Consider the following 23,851-nt stretch of genomic DNA (forward strand, 5'->3'; position numbering starts at 1 on the left):
GAGTAGTTATATGCTCCAGATTAGGATTTGTGTGCCACTAGAATCCATTCAAGTCACAGGAATGTATCTGGCATATATAGTAGGTACATAACATTTTACAAGTCTTGTCTTAGGTTGGTATTAGTGGCTTTTTTTCCCTTTTTTTTTTTCTTTCTCAACATTTATAGTTTTTACTGTGATGTTGTCTGTGTTTACTGTGAACACTGTTTACCTGAGGACGTCCAATAGTTTGTTCTTGAGAAAGCTGTGCTAAGGTTGTATTCCCTGTGAGAGTAGAAGAATTAAATACTTGTAGTGTACTTAATTTTCTGCCTTTTGCATGAGCTATAGTTATAATGAAGATACATCTGTACAGTTACAGAAAGAATTGATGGGTCTGTGAGTTCTCTTACCTGTGTTAATGGTGGAAGAAATGACTTTAGGTTTGTCATTAGGAAGGCCTTGCTGAAGTAATACAGAAATCTAAAATGTCAAGATAAGATAATGGAACCTTTTTTAAAGCACAAAATCACCGTTTTTAATTATTTGTATGTTAATCAGAACTGTCAGCCTTTATGGCTTTTACAAAGAATACGTAATTTTAACATGATGGCTTTATTGCCAAAGTAAGTATTTAACAGCATTTAAAGAGGAGGCCATAATCATAGGATAATTCCATTTTGTGTTAACCAAATCGCTGCTGAGTTATTGTGATACTACTGAATTATTGCTAGCATCTCTTTTTATTTCTTGATGTAACCAGTTTCATTCTATAATGGAAAGTTGATTTGTGGATCATATATTTTACTTACATCTCTGCTTTCATACTTTATGAAAACAACACATTCTGTTTTATGCCTATAATTCCAAATTGAGATTAGATTCCTGCTAATTCTTCTGGGGGAATTTTTTTCTTTTTCATAAACTGGAAAAGATGTCTCATTTTAAGAAGAGGTAAAAATCTTAATCATAGAATCATAGAATGGCTCAGGTTGGAAGGGACCTTCAAGATCATCCAACTCCAAACCCCCTGCCATAGGCAAGGACATCACTTGCGAGATCAGGTTGCTCAGGACCCCATCCAACCTGGTCTTGAACACCTCCAAGGATGTGGCATCCAGAGACTCTCTGGGCAACCTGTGCCAGTGCCTCACCGCCTGCAGAGTGAAGAATTTCCTCCTAACATTTCATTTAAATCTCCCCTCTTTTAGTTTATAACCATTTCCCCTAGTCCTCTCATTCTACCTTGTACTGTTCAATCAGTTCATATTTGATAATATTTGATTATATATACATGTATATATTCAAGGCATTCTAACGCATAATAAATAGTTTATTTAGATTATAAGAGCTGTAGCTGAGATGTAAAATAATTTTTGTTACATCTATGATAATAGGGGTAGTCGCAAAGTCAATTTCTTAAATTTACAAGAAGCTTAGCTGGACGTGGTATAGACGACTATATTGGTATTATTTAGCTTACCCAGTAACATAAGCTGAAATATATCCTTAGACTTTATACAGTCAATGAAAAGCACCTTGAGAAGCTATCAGAATCTCCTTTAACAGAGGACTTGTCCTTTTTTTCTCTGACAATAGAGAGTAAGACTGCTTGGTCAACTTGGATTTTTATGAAACCACTCATACTTGTGCTGACCTAAATTTCATGTTTACTTCTGAAAATGTATCTGAGACTGCAGCTCTTCAATCCTAAGGTTTTCCTCACAAAACACTTTCACGTTTCATTTAAAGTCCAGGATTGTATAGTCAGCAAGCTAATGGTTTCAGCGTCCACTCTGTCTCAAAGAAGGGGTATATTAAAGCTGTAGCAATTATTGAAACTAAATGTTGTAATATAATTAGAATGTGCTGATACAGTTTAAAACAGTTTCTCTGTAGTTTCTGAGCTTAACATGCTGTAGCTTTTTTCTGAACATTCATTTTCATAATGCGCTGATAAAAACAAACAAGGAAAACAAACATAAAACAAACTGCTAACCAAAAGAGGAATAATAAAGTAGGTTTGATCTCTTCGCTTTTTATTAAAACTGAGAAGCAGAAAGTCAGACTTTACCATCATATTTTAATTCCACACATTTATTTAGTTTCAGGTCAGTTTCTTGTGAGCACGTTTTTGCTTTTTTACCTTCATTCACTTGAGTAGCAAGCTTGCTGGTTGACTAACGATAATTCTGATTCTCATCTATAAATGTTGGATATTACATATGATTCAAGTTGTATCCTTAGTCATCCATCTGAGGATGGTGGAGTTTTTTTGTGCAAAGTGAGGCCAAAAACAAGCAAGCAATTAATTCTTTTGATCAGATCATGAAATTTCAAAATACTTTCTATTTGTATCAGTCATATGTTAATAGAATTTAAATAAAATACAAATTTTTTCATCATCCTGGGAATAAACAATCTATATAGGATTGAAATTTAAAATTATCTTAATAAACTAGAGCTAGTGCTTCATAGAGCGCTAGCACATAGGTCAATAGAAGTATTACACATCAGATGGAAAATAATGTGGGGGCTAACCAACTAGACATTAGAGAAGCAGGAAAAGACTAGGCATTGCAGAATATCACAGGTTCAGAGAGCCTTATTCATACGGTGTCAGAGGCCATTTTGCCTTTGGATTATTTAAATGGACGTGTTCTGTGTAAAACATAACTGAAATAGTATGTTATACTTAGAATGGTGAAGGGTTCAGCAAAATTATGGTATCTAGTTTTGGAAAATGCAATAAGATGAAGGTATGGGAAGTCTTAGCAGGAAAGCAGGAGTAATAAGCTGAAGAAAGCAAACAAAGAGGTGTTGTATGGGTATAATCTGTTCAAAAAAAAAAAAAACAACAAACAAAACACGAAAATCTAATAATGGGAAACATGAGACTTTACATAGAGGTTTGTTACAAAGAAAAACAGTTGTATTATTATCTGCAGTGGAAGAAAGGAAGAAATAATTAGAAGAAATGTTTAATTTGAAGTAATAAAAGCGTTACTGCTTGTTACCAAAATGGATGCTTGAGATGAACGTATAGACAGTTCTGGAAGCTGCAGTAGTTGTAGCATTTGTCAAAGGTGGTCCTGCTGAATACTAATTCTGGCTAAGGGGTCAATGAAAAGCAAGCTTCTAGACCTATTATTATGATTACATAGATTTGCCTTTTCTGTCTTGAAGTTACTCTTCAGAGTTGCAGCAAACCAACCTACATGTATAAACATGCAAATCAGGTAAGTAAGGTTATAGGCTGCTTTGTACAAGTTGTCTTTTATTAGACCAACTGGAATAACCAGAGCAGTGGAGTGTTCTGAGGCATACAAGAACATCCAGTGATATGAAACATTAACCTGATGATTGTGTGAGAACTCGATCTAGAGAGAGAACAGCTGTACTTACAAGTGCTGTTCCCAGCACACCATCACACTACCTTATTCTCAGTTTGTTGTGCAGGCAATGTTTCCTGATTAGGATAAATATTTTTTCCTCTGACAAACTTTATTTTGACACTTGGTAAATAATATTGATTATAAAATGAAGAGTGTTTCTCTACTTCATGAAAGAGTTGATGAGCTGACTGAGTGCTGGATATTTTAACTATTTCACATACTAAATGTTTGCAGAATGGTACATTTATATATACCACTCTGTACAGAGTTATAGTAAATATACTCTCTCTCTATAGATTTACAATGGATAGGTAGGTTTCTGATCAGGTGAAAAATGTTGAGTAGTAACTACTTAAATTATTAGCAATATTGGTTGCTCACTAGGAATGCCAAGGTTAGGATATTTCCTAATATTGGAAAATACTTGATCTTCACTCTGTCCCTCCCCACATATCAACGTAGCATATATACTATATATATGTGTTATAAAGGAAGTAAATCCAGCTGTATTCATAGAGGAAGTATTCTAAATTCCTAACTTCAGATTTCTGTATGGTTTGATGGTATGGTTTGACATGGAAATGTTATTTTTTTCTTAAAAAATAAATAAATAAATAAATAAAATCTAATGCTGAATTATTTTATGTATGGGTATTATTGTTTTTTGGTTCCTTTCTCAACATAAATTTGGAAGAAAATGATCTTTGGATATGTAACAACATATTACTGGACAATTAAATATCCATGAATATCAATGCAAAAATGCATTCAATAACTCCTTAAGGACTTAAGAACTTCCAAACTCAGAAGTAACGGACAATTTGATTTCATGGTTTTATTTTCTTATTTTTTTTATAGGGTTTGCCACTATTAAAAGAAAATTGTCAATCAAGTGGGATTCCTGATAATTTAAGAGAGAGGCTTATGTATAGTTCATTTTTATGAGTAACATGTAGTAGAAAAAGTATATTTTGGATGAAATCTGGAGAGCTTTATGCATTTCAGAAGTAAATATTTATATGGCAGATGTGAAAATGAGGAGTGTTTTTAAATAATACCTGCAGAATCAAATTTTCCTTGAAACAAGTATGAACTAGATTGAATAATTTCAGTCACTGGACTGGACACATGATTTTCATATGTCAGATTTTGAAAGACTTTCTTTAAAAAATTGTTACCAAAATTTCACATTAAGTATTTTTTCATTGTAACAGAAAGGTATCTTGAAATGCTGTGTAACTTTGTTTTTAAACTCATGTTAGTAACTGTTGGAGTTGTGGAGTTGTAGAAAAAATACCAGTCTTCAGTGAAGGCAAGTGTGTCCAACTTCTGAAGAACCAAAAGAGTAGTATGGCAAGATGACCAGATAATACCCTGAATCCCTTTAAAAACAAAGCAAAAAAAGCTGAAGTTGAATTAAAGGATGCTAAAATTTAGGTAAATGTCATTAACTTTCAGAAGAATTGTTTTATATGCTCTTTCCATCTTTAGTAATTTATAGCAGAAATGCATGCAAACTAGGCTAGATATGGGGAAAAATGGGGTGAAGTAACCTATAATTGAAAAATCCCTTAAAAGACACTTTTGACTTTGTCTTATAATAAACCGTAAGAACTTTGAAGAGAACTAAGTAACTTGATATGATTTTTTATTTTTGTCTAGTGTTTTGTGTAAAATATAAGAAGAAAAGTTGAATGAGAAGGAATTTTTATGCTTATTTTACTTTTTCAAAGTTTTTTGTTTTCCCCGTAGTCTATAGAAAGAAGGAGAGAGCGTCTTCAATAACACAAGAATCCTTTTTGTTGTGTAGTTGTTTTTAATTTCATTCTGTATTAACAATCTGAGGAAAATATGTCTATTTTCATGGGCGTCTGTGCAAAAACGATGTAAGTTTCTTTTCTTCTGGTGAAATCATACATATTTGCAATGTACAAATGGAGATGTCTGTTTTAAGTGGATAGTCTTGGTTCTGTTTGTTCCCTTCACCACCACCCCCAAAGAAACATACTACGTAATGTCAATTCACTTTTTTTTTTTTTTTTTTTTTTTTTTAAGGATTCTAGCCTTTCCTCCCATTTCTTCTTCCCCTTCCCCCCAACATACAGCAGAAGTCACACAGTTGTGTTTTTGGCATCTACGATCGCAGATGGTGCCTTGCACAGTTTAAATACTAATCCCTAATTTGTTCTTCCCTTATGCCTAAATGTTTACTAACTAGACAAAATTGCTATCTATTGAGTCGTCTTACATCTTTCAGAGTAATCTTTTCTTGCATACTTTCAACTATGGATCAGTTTTGATTCTTCTTTGGACACTCATTTGATGTCTGGACAGTTTTTACTGTTCTATCATTCCAGCGAGATGTTTATGTTCAGAGAATTTGAGTTGTTTGGAATTCTGATTATCTTTCTAGTTGAATTCTGGTTTCTAACACACCAGTTCTTCTGGTGATTTTTCTGAGTTTTAGCATTTGTAGACATGATTCAAATTGGTTTTGGGGCTTGAAGCATTTTAAAGTGGGTTCAACAATTTTCCTTCCAATTCACTTGCCTCCCACCCCAACATACCTTCCTTTCACTTCCAGGATAATTTACATGCTTCTATTTGTTCTTTCTCATCCTTCAGTGCAAGACTATTTATATAGCATACTATTTGCCTTCTTGGCTTGTATTTTTCCTTGATCTTGGATTTAATTCTAGTATTTCAGATGTTTTCACCACCTAGTATTTTTTTTAGCTTTGCCTCTATTATGGAAAAGGGAGGGACACTGACCAGCTTCAGAGGTGCTGTTCCTGCAATTTTGCACTGAAATTGAGCATATGTGTTCAGTGAAATGATTCTGATGAGTTATGGGAAATGCCGAAATCTGTCTGTGAAAATTTGTCATTGGGATAGTAAAATTGATCAGAGTATGAACTCAAGTAATTGGTTCTCAAAGTCTGATGTCCTAAGCTGTTGTATATCCTAGTGTCTTGAAGAACTGGTGGTTCAAATAATCCTTTGTCACTAGCTTTCCAATGTTTACTAGTAATTAGTTTTTTTTCTCACATCAGTCAGAGGCATCATGTAAGAAGACAACGTTAAATGAACTTCAAAAGAAAATAGTAACTGTTATTGCAGGTGTTACTAGTGGATGTGTGCATGTATTGACATACATGTATGCCCATATGCTTATCCACATCAGTGAAACAAAAGAAAAATGGTCATGAAAACTTTTTGGTTTAAAAAACAAAACTTGCTCTAGCGTTCTTCTAGAAGACCAAGATTAAAGTTGTTAGAGATCTGCAACAGCTTTTTACGTATTTTACCTATGAATATAGCTAAACTGTTTTATTTATATTCTTGATAACTTATTAAAGTATCTGAAAACAAACGTGGGGTGGCTTTTTTCAGCTGTGGCTGAAAGTATTTCACAGCCAGTTTAATTTTTACTACAGGTACTAATCAAGATATTCTTTGACACTTGAATGTACATGTTTAGTAGAAGAGTTTATTAATGCCATGTGTTATACGATCTAGGGAAAATTGTCATGCATATATGAATAAAATATACTGACTTTGGGTTTTAGAGATCCAAGAAGTATAGGATCAAAAAATTCAAGGTGTATCGTTACAAAATTGTCTGAAAAGCAGTTGGCAGGATGAGCTTTTCTGAAATTGCAAATATTTGTACATAAAAGATGCATCCTGTTAAGGATTAAGAGCTCAGATCTGCATCTGTTTCTCATTTTTGAAAATGAGTAAACTGAGAGCAGTTTACTTCTAGTCCTGATGTACAGAGGAAACGTGGTCTCTGTGTGAAACAATCGGCCATGGTTTTATCAGTAAAAAGATATGATTTAATTTCATTTCAATACAGTTAATATAGTTTTAATAGTTTCAGAATTCTTTGATTTCTGGAATAAACTAAAGAAAAGGTAGTCAGGAATTAGACATGCTGGTGTTTCTAAAGTGTCTGGGTTAATTTTTTCCTCTGAATTTTACCAGTAGACTCTTTTCCAACCTCTATCTTTTCTTTTGACAAAAGATGTAAATTTTGGTAGTTTTCTTGGTGGCGTTTCCAAAGACCAGTGGTCTGGATAACTGCTTACTGCTTTGGTACTTCTCATATTCATGCTTCAGTTCTGGAATAGAAAACCTTTAAATAGCGTCATGTTACTAGTCTATGTAATGTAACCACAATATATTAAGCAGGTGTACTCTGCGTTTGCAGATGACATTCTCTGTAATGATACAGCTTAACTGAAACGTGTGCCTTAATTGTTTCATATAGAATTGAAAATAGCTACTGTGGAATATTATGTATGAGTGAACCTTGAATGGTACTTCAGAAATAACACAATTTAATCACATTAGTCAGTGCTTTTGCAAATGCACAATATTTATATCTCAGTATAATTATTTTAGTTTAGTTGTGCTGAAAACAAAATACTGGTGTCTGGACAAAATTCCTTATCTCTGCTGCACAAAATTTGCCTTGCCATTAATACCTTTGACTGCTGTGTCACTTGACATGTACATAATGAACTTAAAACACATTGATTCAAGAAGGTATAAGACATAACTTGAAACAAAATGTTTCGTATCCAAATAGCTAAAAAAATACATAGTCAAATGAAATACAAGAATACTATGCCAGTTGTTAAGATCTGGAGCTTCTGTTATGGGAAGCTCTGACATAACTCTAATCGAAGTTGTGAAACATGTTTATATCAGTGGGCAGGTGAAGAAATTCCTTGCGGTATTTTCACATGAAAATTTTGTGTAGCGGATAATGTAAATTTATTGAGGATGCACAGCATCACTGAAAATGAATTGTTAAGTATAAGCTATCATTTTACTTAGAAGCATAAGAGCTCAGAGTTTCAGATTTATATCAAGTATAAATAAAACAATCCTATAATGTTCTGATAGATGAGAATGATGATTTACTCGGAGCTTTTGTGCTGTATCATCTCTTATCTATATTGCTCCTGACAATCCTTGCACTCTTCTTTCATAGTATATGAGGAATCTTTAAAAAAAAGAAAAACATTTGTGAACCTGCTGGTTTTTTTGTTTGTTTGTTTTTTGTTTTGTTTTGTCTTCCTACTTCTTAGGGCTTCTAGAACAGTGTTTTAGATTGGTTTTATTTCCACATCAGTTACACAAACAGTTATGTTAACACTTAAACTCATATTAAAAAAGAAAAAAGAAAAGAACAAGCAAAGTGTAATAATTACCTATGTAAGACAAGGGAAGGCTGAGAGTCTTGCAGAAGTTGCTAAAGACAACTTGTAAAGCTAACCTAGCATAATGTTAACTAATGTCTTATCTGGTAATCTAGAAGTCCTCAACATGAAACAAGGCCAAAAAATGTGTCCCGGTGTAATTCTGGTTGTGTTAGTAGAGAGCTTACCATGGCTAGATGCATTGATATGCAAGAAAAATCATTGTTATGCACAGCACTCATAATTTAACAGTCCCTTCAGCATAGGAAGCTTCAAATAAGGAGTTAAAACAAAAAAAATATTTTTATAGGAAACTTTCTATGTATGTCAGGTTATCTGAAGGGTCTTAATAGAAAAATCTAATATAGCCTCTGGTTTTATTTTATTCAATTAATGAGAAGTTGGAATTCACCTTTTCTACTGATTTTGAGATAATAGGTTAGTGTTGATGGGCAGTGAGATTGAAAACAGAGAAAATTTGATGAATGTGAAAGGAGGGAGCCAGTGACAAGATAATGGGAAATGGTTGCCTGGTTAATGTTCATAAGGATTCCCAGTATCAGTAGAGCAAAACAGAATTCGTTAAAATTGAAGTAACATAGTACACAAAGTTACAGCTTAAAACTAAAGTAACACATTTGCATAAATAAGTAAATAAAAATATACGTACAGTGTGGGAGGAGAGTGGATGAGAATGTTCAGCAGTATAGAGAAGAAGGAAGGATGTTCCTTGGGTGTCTGTATTGCAACCATACCTTAGTGGTGGATTAATGTAATCTCTCTTTTTGGCACTGATCCTGTGTAGAAGTCATTTCTCTCAAAATGAAGAGTTAAAATTTATACTTCCTTATTAACTCTGTGCAGTTTGCTTCTGCCTTTCAGCACTGAAATCTTGCTGTTTCCCTATGCCTGAAGTGTAATCTCAGCATTTCTTTGTCCACTGCCTGCCCAGCTTTTCTAAAGGTAGATCAAAGGTGCCAAGAGGCCTCACTCCCCTCTGATAGAGGAGAGCTCCCTCAGTCAATTTAGAGCTAATATTGGAAAAGAAGGAAGTTGAAAGGGTTTAGCTATATAAGCAACTTATTAGATGGGTCTTAAAGTTGTACCAAAGTACTAGGCTACCTAATAATGGAACACAGAGTACCTGACTGTATGGGTAAGGAGTCTGGAAGAGTTACAGTCAGAATGGCAGGCTCTTGAATGAGGCTCACACTACAGATGATGTTTTCAGAGAGTGACAGAATGAGATTTGTGATTTGGATACAAGGAAAGAGTTCGAAATGAAGCAGTTCAAAGGTGATAGTTGAAGTTGATGAAGGCTAAGAAATGGAAGGAAAAGAAAGAAAACCACTGACAAGACCCTTAGGAATCTGTGTAGAAAATGCCACAGAGAATGGGGAGATTCTACTTAGAAGAAATGCTGAAGGTGGGATGAGGTGGAATCTGATGAAAGATAAGGTTTCAAGAAGAAATAAACAGCATTTTACAGTGGGAAGGTTCAAGGAGGTTGAAGACAGAATATTGTTTCTGCTGTGTATCTAAGATGCAATTAGAGATCTTGGCAAGAACATTTTTCATTGCTGAAGACTTTTTTCTTAAGGATAAAATAAACAGAGGATAAGGGAAAACTTGTAAATAGTGCATTCTTTGAGCTTGACATGAGAAGATGGGAAATAAAGTGGCAGTACTACAGATGTGTGAGGCACAGATGTCCTGGTACATTTTTTTTTTTTTATATTTTACTATATATGGCCTTGTAAGAAAAAATGTGTGTGTGTGAATGAAATGTTACTTTTCAGTTTCAAGGTAAAATATTTTGGTTAGTGACCTAAACCTGTACTGAAATAGAAGAACAGGCATTAGATTACATACAAATTATATATTCTGTGCAGGCCTAGTGAAAAAATTCAGTGTATATGCAGACAAGTGTCATAGGGAATTCTGGTAAATTATAGTTTAAATAATTACGAAGTTTCCCTTATAGCAGAGAGAAAGTAGTTTCTTTAAAGAATATAAATCAGATATGTGTACGTTCTCCAGATTATGCTTGTCACTTCATTTCTAAGGTATGTTCAAGGGAAAGCAACTATGGATAAAACATTTCAGCCAGAAAAATCAATCTAAAATAACCTCAATATGTGTAATTGTAATTATTAATAGCAATTCTTTAGTAGTTAAAATTTGAAATTAATGTATTTTGATTGCATAGGATTTTTAAAAATGCTATTGTGTGAATCATCTGTATAATAATATCATTAAGGAAAAGTCTGCTAAGAATTTGTGAACTATCCATTGTTTTCTGGTTGTTTTTGCATATTTATTTGTTGTGGTATGCACCTGTTGTTCTAACGTTGTTTTAAAGCTTCGTATGTAAAATTTATGTGCAATAATATTAAAAGTGAAGGAGGAAACTTATTTGCCAAAAGATAATTTGGCAAATATATTTTTGCAGGTACCTTTTGATATATAATCCTACAGAACAGGAGCGATTTTCAGTGGTTTCAGTCCATGTGAATTCACCAAGGGTCAAATTATTATCACCTTTTGGAAAAGCTGTTACTGTCCAGATTAGTGCTGTTTGGGATGGAGCAACTACAGTATCACATGAAGCATATCAGGTATGTTGCTTTAAGCATAAGCATTTAAGCATTAAAGAAGTTTTATTTGACATATACTGTAGATTCACAGTGGAATAAAATGATACAGTAATGAAAGCACACTTCAAATATTGTTATTTCTGCCTTCAGCAGATTATGACACTAATTCAGTCTCCTTAAGGGAAAAGAAAAAAAAAAACAAAACATAAATTTAAATATTTTTAAACTGATAAGTTGTTAAACTTCTGTAATACGTTACAGTACATTAGGGATCCGTTTCAGCTGCATGAGCAGCAAATACTGGGTGCGTACAGACTGGATAGTAATCTCCATTACTTTGTACTGTTTGACAGATGGCTTTGATTCCACCTTTGTTTCTAAATAGTTTCTGAGAATTTTTGACACATGTCATTAAAGAAGACTGGCCTCAACAGTCACACATCAGAAAATGTATTTTATGAAATTCTTAATGATATAACAGTACTACATAGAGCTCTCTTTTTAACCTTACATTCTTAGCCTGATTTCTTTTGACTTAGGAGCCAAATTGAAGTTATTTCAGCATAACATTCCTGCAAAGATAATTCAATTAATGTTTTTCAGTTGTCCTCTGAAGAGATTATTATTGATAAGTATCATTACGTGGGAATTGCAGAAACTAAAGAAGAAGAAATAAGATATCTGTAACTCAGTTTCTAAGCAAATTGTTTTGGAGATCTACCTTGAATATTACTTTCCTGTACAGATGACTTTCTACTCCTAAAGGAACAGAAACTAAAAATAAAATGTTATTGTTTAAATTTCTGGATTTTTAAATGCATATTTGGTGACATGTAGGGTTCAAGCTCAACTGATATGCTACACACATACCTTTAAATAATAGCATATATGCTTAGAAATATATATATCACAAGCTACATTCTTTTTTTTTTTAGCAGGATTCAAAATAATTATTGCATTAATAAACAGTAATTTTGATGCTAAGCAAATCAGTGATACAGACATTTTTGTGTGCTAATTCTTCACATACTTCAGCCATTGAATTTGGAATGCTATTTGTAATTTCATATTCATTTGCCTGTTGAAACAGAACGAGTTAAACTGAGCATACATTTGCTATAAAAAGTTTTTGTATTTTTAGTAACAGTATCTTCTTTGCTCCCAACAGATCTCTTTCTTGGCTCATCTACCACCTTTGGGCCTTGGAGTTTACCAGCTTTTGGAAGTTCCGAGTTCAGAAACAACTTTAGCAGACTATGATATATACTTGAGTGGAAGAAACAGTGTGCAGGAGAAGCCAGACAGAATTTTCAAGATAAAAGAGATGCCAAATTCTGTGGATAATATAATCTTAGAAAATTCTTATATGAAATTATGGTTTTCTGGAATGTCTGGATTACTGGAGGTATACTGCGTTATAGTTCAAAACAGTTGTGTTTTGTTGTGTTTTTTTTTTTTAAGAACTTTTGTTCTTACTTGTGGTAATCTAACTGTGCCGATTATTTCAAACATGATTCTCTATCTGTAGAAAATAAATACAAAAGAAGATGGTAAAAATCACCAAATGAAGGTGGAGTTTGCTTGGTATGGAACTACCAGTAACCGGGATAAGAGTGGAGCTTACCTCTTCTTACCAGATGGAGATGCCAAGGTAAAACTTCTGTTTGCACAGAGATTCTAATCTTGAAGTAAACTGAAACATTCTGTAAATGCAGCTTAGAAAAACAAGTTTTCACCAGCATTAAAATACATCAGTGTGGTTGGAAATAATAACGTCAGTTATTGAAATGATTGACAGAACTTCATACTTCATAATCCTTGACTTAGATTAAAATAAAAAGGGGGAAGGAAAAAAAAAAAGCATTAACTTGAAAGTGCAAAAATATACAGAAGATTTACGATTCACTAAAACATTCAAATAAGATGTTATCCTCACAAGAAGTTCTGTGAGCTGTAACCATTCATGCTCTTAATAAAATCACTTGCACTTCATATGGTGAATAGTATCAGAGATATTGATTAATTTCTTCACTTTTCTGATTCTGATGATTTTTTGAATGTGAGGGAAGGAGCTTCCAGTTTGGAGTGTAGTATTTGTTGGCTGGGATTAGCATATGTAGTTCAATATACTAGTTAAAATACAGAGTCCCGACTGGTGAGTGTACACACAGAGTAGCAAGCATATGTTCTGATTAAGTAGTTCAGGGTTATCAGTATTCTTAGCTGGATAATTATTGGAGGGCAACAGCATACTCCTATTAGTTTTCAAATTGGAAATTCAGAAATTACAGTGTTTTTGTACTGGCTTTATATAACCATAAGAAATCTGTTGTACCACTTTTGGAATTGGAAAAGTGGCATTTCAGAAAACAAATGATAAAAGTTAGTAAACACCTTAAAGAACCTAAGTAGTTTGCAGAATATTTCCTCTGCCGAGTTTCTGCTGGGGAAAGTAAAGTTCCATGTATAAGGCCAACCTGGATTTCTGTGTTCTTATCTCTCCAGGAGATAAGTAAAGGTTACTATTCTGATTTTATTTATGTGTGTATATTAGAAGTGGACAGAACCGTTTCCTTTCCCTCTAACAGTCTCTTATAGAAGCATGCCTTTTGAGATCTGTCAGTTGGAAATTTTCAATCATTTAGTGTATTTAGTCCCATATTTTTTTTTTTGCATCAGGTTTGTTCAACAGGGCTCACTTACTCTTAAGTTTTAGATGTTAGTGCTTTTGGTTGGTAGATATCAGGACAAAATGTAAACACAATCACTTTTTTATTCTTACTTTTCAGCAGCTACTAGTTCGAACTTTAATTAGTTTTATTTTAGATGTTACTTCATCTTTAGCGTAGAAAAACAGTAATCAGTAAGAAGTGTACACACAAATCCAAGCACAGTTACAAAATAAGGTACACATTGAACTCCCATGATCAATGAAATTAAACTACATTTTTACGTAACATTATAAAGTGTGGTATGTTCAGCTTTTTTAACTTCTTGTACGATAAAAATGAAATCATGATACTTCTAAAAATTCTGCTTTTGTTAATATACCATAAGGCTCATTTGGCTGGAATTTTAATAACATTAATTAAATTATCCTACTGGGAATAACAATGGAATTCTGTAGTAGTTTCTGAAACAGTTTGAACTAATGGTTTCTGTCTAAAAGAAATGCCATCTGTTCACAGCTCTCAGTGTGAGGTGGGTTGACTAACACTTTCCAAGTCCTTGTGGGACGTGGCAGTAGGATAAAGTACAGGCAGTTTTCTTGTTTTTGGCTAGATGGTTGTGTTTCTAATTTTTCCCATGTATTATTGAAAAATTTGTGAAGAGTAATTGTATCCTGAAATTACAGAGTCATTTATTGAAAAAGACCCATAAGATCCAACCATCACATTACTCTAGAACTCCACTTATAAACTGTGTTCCAAAGTGCCACACCCACATGTCTCTTGAATACCTCCAGGAATGGTGACTCCACCACCATCCTGGACAGCCTAGTCCAATACCTAACCACCCTTTCCATAAAGGAATTCTTCCTGATACCAGATTTAAACTTGCCCTGGCACAAGTTGAGGCCATTGCCTCATGTCCTATCACTTTTCACCTGAGAAAAGAGACTGACACCCTCCCTGCTTCCACCTCCTGTCAGGTAGTTATAGAGAGAGCAGTGAGGTCTCCCCTCAGTCTCTTCAAGACTAAACAGTCTCCCTCTCTTCATAAGTCTTCTTCTCTAGTCCCTTCACCAGCTTTGTAAGTCTCCTCTACACGCCCTCCAGCACCTCGACGTGCTTCTTGTAGTGAGGGGCCCAAAACTGAACACAGCACTCGAGGTGCAGTCTCAGCAGTGCTGTGTACAGGGGACTAAACCCTTCCTTAGTCCCACTGGCCACACAATTTGTGATGTAGGCCAGGATGCCATTGGCCTTCTTGGCCACCTGGACACACAGCTGGCTCGTGTTCAGCTGGCTGTCGGCCAGCACCCCCAGGTCCTTTTCTGCTGGGCAGCTTTCCAGACGCTCTTGCCTGAGCCTGTACTGCTGCATGGGGTTGTTTTAGGCACCTGGCATTTAGCTTTGTTGAATGTCGTGTAATTGGCCTTGGCCCCTCGGTGCAGCCTATCCAGATCCTTCTGCAAAGTCTTCTTGCCCTGAAGCCTATCAACATTCCCACCCAACGTGGTGTCTTTGGCAAGCTTACTGAGGGTACACTTGATCCTCCACCAAGATTGTTGGTAAAATATGAAAGAGAACTGGCCCCAGTACTGAGTCCTGGGGAACATCACTTGTGACTGGATGCTAACAGGATTTAACTGCATTAACAATGACCCTTTGAGCCCAGCCAGCTTGTTTTTCCAACCAGACAGTTCATCCTTCCAAGCTGTAAGCAGCTCATTTCTATAGGGGAAGGCTGTGAGAAACAGTATTGAATGCCTTGCTCAAATCCAAGTAAACAACATCCACGGCCTTTCCTCCATCCCTGAAGTGTGTCATCTTGTCACAGAAGGAGAGCAGGTTAGTCAGGCAGGGCCTGCCTTCTGTAAACTTGTTCTGGATGGGTCTGACCACCTGCTTGTCCTGTATATGCCGTTGTGATGGCAGTCCAGGTGATCTCCCTGATCTTTTCTGGCACCGAGGCCAGACTGACAGGCCTATAATTCCATGGATCCTCCTTCCTGCTCTTCCTGTAGATGGGCATCACATTTCCCAACCTCCAGTCATCTGGGACCTTCCTTGTTAGCCAGGACTGATAGTACATTTTTGAAAGTGACTTGGCAAACACTTCTGCCAGCTCCTTCAGTATCCTTGAGTGGATCCTCAGGCCCCATAGATTTTCAGGTATCCAAATGGTGTAGTAGGTCGCTAGTCATTTTCCCTAGGCTCACAAGTCTTCATTGTGCTCCCTGTCTCTTATTTCCAGCACAGTGAGCTGGGTACCTTGCGAAGAAGTAGACTTACTAATAAAAGCTGAGGCAAAAAAGGCATTAAGCACCTCAGCTCTTTCCTCATCTGGTGTCACTTTCCCCCCACACTGAATAAAGGGTGGAGATTCTTTAGTTATTTATATTTTTATAATACCATTTTTTATTGTCTTTCAGTTTAGTAGCCAAGGTAAAGTCTGTCTGGGCATTGGCACTTTGAGTTTCCTGCCTGCGGAACCTCAAAATACCTTTGTTGTCCTCCTGAGTTTCTTGTCGCTTCTTCCAAAGTTGGTAAACTTTTTTTTTTTTTTTTTTTTTTTTTCTGCTGAGTTACTAAAGAAGCTCTGTTCAGCCAGACAGGTCTTCTTCCTCTCTCTTGTCTTTTGGCAAATAAGGACAGCCCACTCCTGCACCTTCAAGATTTCAGTCTTACAGTGTCCAAGAATGTTCTTGAACCCCTTTGCTCCTTAGAACTGCCTCCCAAGGGACCCTTAAATCAATTCATTGTTTTCTGCTATGTATTAAAGATATGTCAATTTATGATGACCTACTCACTCTATAACCAATACAGTTTTTCCCAAAGAGTCAGATGCTAACTGCTTTTGGGATCATTGTGAGTGGTTCATTTTCTTTAAGAGTTTTTTTTTTTCAGAAATAATGTAGACTTTTCTGATAGGCCCAAAATGGGGAAATTGCAATTCTCCCTCAGGCAACTGTGTCTACACACACATTTGTACTGTGGGTACTTACATACTGCCTGAAAATATAATAAGAGATGTGTTTTTTATACTGCAGAATCTGTAGTGCTGGAGCTTTTCTCCATGTCCATTTCCCCTTCACACTTCATCTCCATGATTGGACTTCCTTTACTGATTATGGTCCCTGGCTTGTATAGCTAAAGATGTTACTAGTTTAAAAAACTTTTTTTTTCATTACAGATCCTTTTGTATATTTACCAGGCCTACCTGGTGCTTCTACTTGTTTGTGCTATCTAACTGCTTGGCTTTCAAGTCTAAAAGATTGTCATCTTTTTGCGTTTTTATTAGCCTGATAGTCCACTGCACAAATGGAGAGAGACTGTCCATTTAGAAAATCTCACTGTATATGCCTTTAGATCTCGTATCTCAAAAAACAGAGGACCCACATTCAAGCACAGAAGCCTGTTCTTTAGTGCTTTCTATCTTTTTACATGCCTTATAACAGGAAAAGATAACAGGGACAACTACCTGGAGGATGCTCACATTACTCCAGTATCGGGTGCATCTGAAATGTCTGTTCTCTCCTCTCCTTGGTGCTACACATTTCCCTCAAGAATTACAGCTATCATTCAGAGGTCTGCCCCAAGTGGTGTTTTTTGTTTGTTTGTTTGTTTTTTTGGAGATGTAAAATGACTGTTTTCTCTCTTATGCTATGTAATCCTTTAAACAGTTCTTGAGAGGTCATAGCATTTTATTTTTTCCCAAAACATTAGTATAATCTCAGGCTCTGCCAAATCAAGGGTAATAAACTATTGAGAAGACACTTTTCATGAAGACTTCAAATTCTTGTTTTAAATCTCAAGTATATCAAGAGCAATTCAGTCTGTGCTGGAAAACTTTCCTCTGGATATTTTTGGTGTGGAAGTCAAACTGTGTGTTGTACTGTCAGAGGTTTCTAGGCCACAGTAAGATTGTTGGTGGTATTTAGTTGACTACAGATGGAAACTTTAATTGACCATGCTTCATACATTCAAGCTGCAATACATCATACCAGCTTCTACACAAGCCAGTAAACATGTATGTGAAGGCAGGTCTCCAGTTCTCCCTTGAATACTTCGGCACACAGTAGGTACCAGGTAGTTTAAGATATCTTAGGGAGCTATGGAATGCTATTTTGCTCCAAATTATCTCCCTTAAAATTTCTGCCTCACTATTTATTTATTTTTCATTCCAAGGGCATGTTGTCATGTTTCTTTTGAATATGAGTACTGAAAAATGGTTTCTAGACCTGTTGACCCATAGTTCTGTTATCCTGTTTCTGAAAAATACAGCCTTCCAGGCTTAACAAAACTTGCAGGCTGATGAGTCTTGTACATTGAATTCTACTGATGCTTAGGGAAACAGATGATATAGCTACTATTCGTTTTAACTGTTTAAGAAGTAGAGTCTTGAGACTGGATATGAGACCTAAATATTTTTATTCCAAATTTAATCATAGAGTAATCATAGAATTGCTCAGTCATTTAGTCCAATTTTCCAGACAAGGCAGAGTAAACACTGAATTCAAACCAGAGATTTATCCAGTCAGTTTTGCAAATGGCATTGTCATTGTTTGCTCCCTTCACTTGGAAAGAAAAGTGATTTGTGTCTGAACAGCAGCAGTCTTATTTCTGCGCCTCAAACTTTCACATCAAAATTGTCTTTGTTTTTCAGAGTAGGAATCTGTTCAGTGGCCTCTGTGCATCTCTCTAGGGATATGTACGATGGTACTAGACTAATTGTACATAAAGAAGTTCTGTTAAAAAGCCTCATTCATTGAAGTATTTAAGTATTTCCTGTGTGGCAAACCTGGTCACTGTCTCTTTACAGGTTCTGAACTCAGTGTATCTCCAGATAGCTATTAAGAAATCACTTTAGAAGATTAGCGCTTTTCTAAGACTTCATTGTGCCCTCAGTACCATACTTATTCATCTTTCCCTTTTTCCCAACAATTAGGAAGGAGCAGGAATCTTTGTGGACTCAGTATTTATCGTATATCCACTGATGTATCAAAAAACTTGTCTCCCCCCTAAAACCTCATGGCATCAAGTGTTTTTGTAACTCCCCTTCCTTTTTTATCTTTACCTTTCACTACGTCCAACTGAGATACTTGTAAACTTGGTTTTAATACATCTCTCTCACTGCATGTGCTAGTGAAACCACAAATTCAAATTAATAAATAAATAAAATCCTTAGTTTCTGACAACATCTGCAAAATTAAATGTAGGATTTGTAGCAAAATCTCAGAATCTGAGTGATGTTAAATGCATCTCATTTCCACTTTCTGCTGGTATTGGAACAATACATTCTCATAGTAGTTATCAATGTCACCATCATGTTTTATGTTAACAAGCTACGTTAATACTAACTTTTGCACTGATTTCCTCCAGGTATTTATTATTTTTTACTTTTAAAATAATTACTTTGGGAAACACTTGCTCTTTGTACTAAGTACACAGCCTTTTTTGTTCCTTTATTGCTCATGCAGCAGCACTCCATTTTGCTTGTTTGGTGCAGAATAGCTCACAGAGCTGCAATGGACTGGTCCTAGTGAGAAATGTTCTTTCAAACAATAGAAATAAGCCCATAAGTGTTACTTTGATAACAAAACGTACTTGGCAGTCTGCTGTTGTTATAAGAAGTGTTCTCCTATGCAGTAATTGGTAAGGGCATTTGTTTGGCCTGAAGACCTCAGGTTTCTCCAGGTTATTTTCTGAGAGTTCCTTTAGTTGTTGTTTCAGTCTTTGATTGCCAACTTGTGGACCTTTATATTGCCCTGACTTGCAGGGAGGATTTTGAAGGGTTTGATTATTCCACTTTCTTGTAAGTAATGCAGTTCATCTGTGGTATTCTACTATAAACACCTACTTTTAGGAGCAAGTAGTCACGGGTTAAATGAGTTTATCTCCTCTACTTACATGTGATAGATAAGGACTTAGGAACTGTAATTCCTTAGTTCCTGAATCAGTTAAGAGCAGCACTGAGAAGAAAGATTGATTAAAAAAAAAAAAAAAATGAACATGAGCCAGCAACGTACGTTTGCAGCCCAGAAAGCTAGCCATATCCTGGGCTGCTCCAAAAGAAGAGTGGCCAGCAGGTTGAGGGAGGCGATTCTCCCTTCCTACTCTGCTCTTGTGAGATCTTGCATGGAAAACTGCACTCAGCTCTGGGATCCACAGCATAGGAAGGACATGGACATGACTTGTTGGAACAAATCTAAGAGGCCACAAGGGTGGTCAGAGGGCTGGGGCACGTCTCCTACGAAGAAAGGCTGAGAGGGTTGGGGTTTTTTAGCCTGGAGAAGGCAAGGCTTTGAGGAGACCTCACAGTGGTCTTACGGTTACTTAAAGGGGCCTGCAGGAAAGCTGGGGAGGGACTCTTTGTCAGGGAGGGTAGTGATGGGACAAGAGGTAATGGTTTTAAATTGAAAGAGGGTAGATTGTTAGATATTTGGAAAAAAATCTTTACTCTGAGGGTGGTGAGGCACTTGAACAGGCTGCCCAGAGAAGCTGTGGATGTCCCATCCCTGGAAGTGTCCAGGTTGGATGGGGCTTTGAGCAATGCGGTCTAGTGGGAGGTATCCCTGCCCATGGCAGGGGGGTTGGAACAAGATGATCTTTAAGGTCCCTCCAACGCAATCCAGTCTATGATATATTTGTAGTTCTTCTATGACATGTTGTGTCTTTTGTGTATGTAATTGTGATTTCCTGTCTTCCTCAAGATAAATTTGATTTTTGGTGTCCTTGCTTGAGAAGGAAGAACATACTCTGTCCTTCTGACAGTTGTGCATATAGGAGAAGGATGGTCACCCTTTAAGAACTTTCTGTTTAGGTTTCTCAGAATATAATGTGCTTTTCAAGGTGTCTTTGTTTGTTTGTTTGTTTGTTTTTAATGAAGTCTTTATTAATGATATTGCCCTGTAGTAGTAGTTTTTTAATTGTTGTATTTTCCTTCTTTTCAGCTTTGCGTATACTTAGTATTTAACCCATTTTTCCTTTTATACACTGTATAGCATATGTAGTTAAATTTGGAATATTTTGTTTTTGAAAATGTCATTGTTTGCTTAGCTGAGACTTGGAATAGTTGTGACTACATGGAGTACTTAGATGCACATTCTGATACCTCTTTGAGAGAGGAACCATGTTTCCACTTGAGGTTTCTCATCTGTTCCCTGCTCTACCCTGAGTTCCAGGGGGCTCCCCAGCTGCGGCAACTGTAGCTGGTTTTGATGAAGAGAGTTTCCCCTTTCTTCTACTTTCAAAGAGTTATGCAAGCTGATCCTTAAAACAGTGCGGTGGAAGCTTTCATCATGCAGTTTGTACCACTGATACAGTAAACTGTGAGCTAACAAAATAGACAAATAATCTGCCATGCATTATGAAATTGTGATGTTTGATAGGTAGTTAGGAATTACAATTTTGCTAGCATAGAACTGAATTCAGATAGTTGCAGTAATAGTACATTACTATGTTTGTCTGTAGGTCTTGTATACATTAATCTTCATAGAACACCACTGAGATGTGTAATGATGTTTATCCTATCTTTAGCTAAAGGAAAAGTGAAACTTTAAAGAAAACTTGGTGAATTTTAGACTAGGAGTTACTTTTTTGTTTGTTTGTTTTTACCTCCAACGTTTCAGACAGTGTAGGTGCAGTATAACAGTTATTAAAAACAATAATATTTAACAATTATTAAATACTTTGATTTATACGCACAACTTTAATGCAAAATTTTAACATAATCGTTCTAACTTCTTATTTTATTTTTGTAGCCTTATATTTTCACAGATCCACCTACTGTAAGAGTTGCTCATGGAAAGATTTTCTCAGAAATTGTGTGTTTTTTCCACCATGTAACGCATACCATGCGACTCTATAATGTCCAAGGTAAGAATTGTGAAGCTGTCTGAATCACTGGATTCTCATTGCTATGGTCTTGGACCCTACCTGTCTTTGCAATGTTTAAATGCATTTCTGACCTATTAGAGAATTATTTAGATTGAGATCTTCACTGAGTCCAGTGCAATCAATATGATCCTTTTCTGAGCCTTAAGCCAGTTATTACGCTGATACTCAACAGGTTTGTTGGAGATCACTCAGTAGTAGGAAATCTTTATAGTATAAATTACCTACAGGGGTTCACAAACTTTACTGAACCTTCTGAATGGTATACCTAGCTGCAAATTATGAAAATGAGGAAAAACTCTGCAAAAGTATCTTGGAGATGATTTAAAAATGTTACTTTCCTTCATAGCTTCAGACTTAATGGTGGAAGTACATCATCTTCTCTAAAGTCACAAAGAATGGCAAGTGTTTTGTAAGCAGCGTTAATAGTTATGTCTGTTTTATTGTTTTATTACACAACTGCAGGTGTGCTTTAACGACCTGTGAACTTCCACTGTATGTCCTTCACCTGCTTAGCAAAGCTCGTGACAGCATTGTCTGCCTCTGAGAGGCACCAGCACTGAAATGTGGCTTGTTGGCTTATATATCAGTTTTGATTGCTTTTGCTTCAGTGAGGCTTTTAATTCTTCTCTTCTGTTCAGCTACTGTTTTCCCAGAAAGTTCTAGAAAAATAACTTTGGAAGCTCTGGTGCTTTCCAAATTTGATGGTGAAATTGGCCAGTGAGAAGAGTAAAAGGCAAAGGTGCAATTGTATAAATTTGCTGTAGAAATTTGACTTGATATGTTTAAATATGCATTTTTAGTTTTTCATCTGTTTTTATTTACTCTGCTGGTGGTTTCTGAAATACAGAAGCATTGCTTAATATTTCCAGTAATTGAGGTAACTGAAACGTATTCATATTATCACTACTTCTACTGTAGATGCCAACATTGTCTATTTAGTTTTGAAAATTGTATTTACCGTATTTATGTTTCTGTACACCCTCTAAAATGAGTAATAGATCTATAATGTACTTAATCTCCCTATTTCTCATACATTTCAAAAAGAGCATGGCAAATAGTACCTAATTTAGTCACACAGAACTAACCATTTGATTTTTTAAAAGTTTTTAGATCGTAGTATATTGTCTTCTGAATGTACATTTATTCAGATGCCTCCTTTTTTTATGATATGAATGCATACTTTGAAGTTTGAAGTTGCTAGAGTTTACCAGTACACCATGTAACATTTCATTAACTATTAGAGTTTCCTTACCAGTTCTTTGGATATAGTAATCACAGAATGAACTCCAGATCACATTCCTTACTGAATACAAGCAAAGAGGTTGTATAGTAATATGTTGCTGAAGATTCTGAAATGTTTACACTGAAGATACTTTTATGTAACCAATAAACCAAGGGGGTGATGACCTTGAAGTCTAGACGTACTGGGTTGCCAAATATGTATGAAGGAAGTTATTTTGCCATGTGGGTTTCAGTAAATTAAATTACCTAGCAAGGCGGGAACTTAGATAAGAAGGATGTTTAATGGAAAGGGAAAAAGCCTGAATGAAAATCTCTCTCTTGTCTTGGGTGAGGCTGTTTTGGAACATTTTTTCTCTGTAATTTTTTTCTCCCTTTTCTTTAAGTTGTCAGTAAGTGCCTGGTAGAAATATTATACTTCTGTTTCACAGACCGCAGGAAATGGGTTATCAGTAAAAATCACTTGCTAGCCAATTCCTAACACACAAAGTTTTATTTTATTTTGAGTGCATTAGTTACTTTTCTTATATTCTTTACCATTTACAATTCATCACACTGTTTTCAGTAATTACATCATTGCCTATCCCAACATTGAGGTAAGTCCTGTACCATCTTTCCAGCTGTTACAAAGAGCATATAACTGTTTTGTACTGTTCCTCTTTACTTTTATTGTGTGTTTTTATTTACATTTCTTTCTATAAAATGGCATTTTTCAAAGTTTAAAGATCAAGCTCACATCATTGTTGTGCTGAAGTCAGTTTCCTGGGCTTTATAAGAAATTCTACATATATAGTATTACTTTATTGAAAAAAAATGTCTTGAAGTCTTGCTAGATCTATACAATAACAAAGCAAGTGGACAGAAAT

The 23,851-nt window shown here is 35.6% G+C and overlaps 1 protein-coding gene across 1 annotated transcript in view; it reads left to right on the forward strand.

Moving 5' to 3' along the window:
• The window catches only part of MAN2A1 (mannosidase alpha class 2A member 1), a gene marked incomplete at its 5' end in the record, with an annotated part of 128,091 nt that overhangs the window by 69,841 nt on the left and 34,399 nt on the right, over positions 1-23,851 (forward strand). The window contains 4 exons of the mRNA XM_084304915.1: positions 11,037-11,202; positions 12,350-12,586; positions 12,710-12,832; positions 21,611-21,725. Coding sequence (XP_084161041.1) covers positions 11,037-11,202; positions 12,350-12,586; positions 12,710-12,832; positions 21,611-21,725 — 641 coding nt within the window. The remainder of the gene's footprint in view (positions 1-11,036; positions 11,203-12,349; positions 12,587-12,709; positions 12,833-21,610; positions 21,726-23,851) is intronic.

The sequence above is a fragment of the Netta rufina genome (genome assembly GCF_964035555.1).
Source record: "Netta rufina genome assembly, chromosome: Z".
Taxonomy (NCBI): domain Eukaryota; kingdom Metazoa; phylum Chordata; class Aves; order Anseriformes; family Anatidae; genus Netta; species Netta rufina.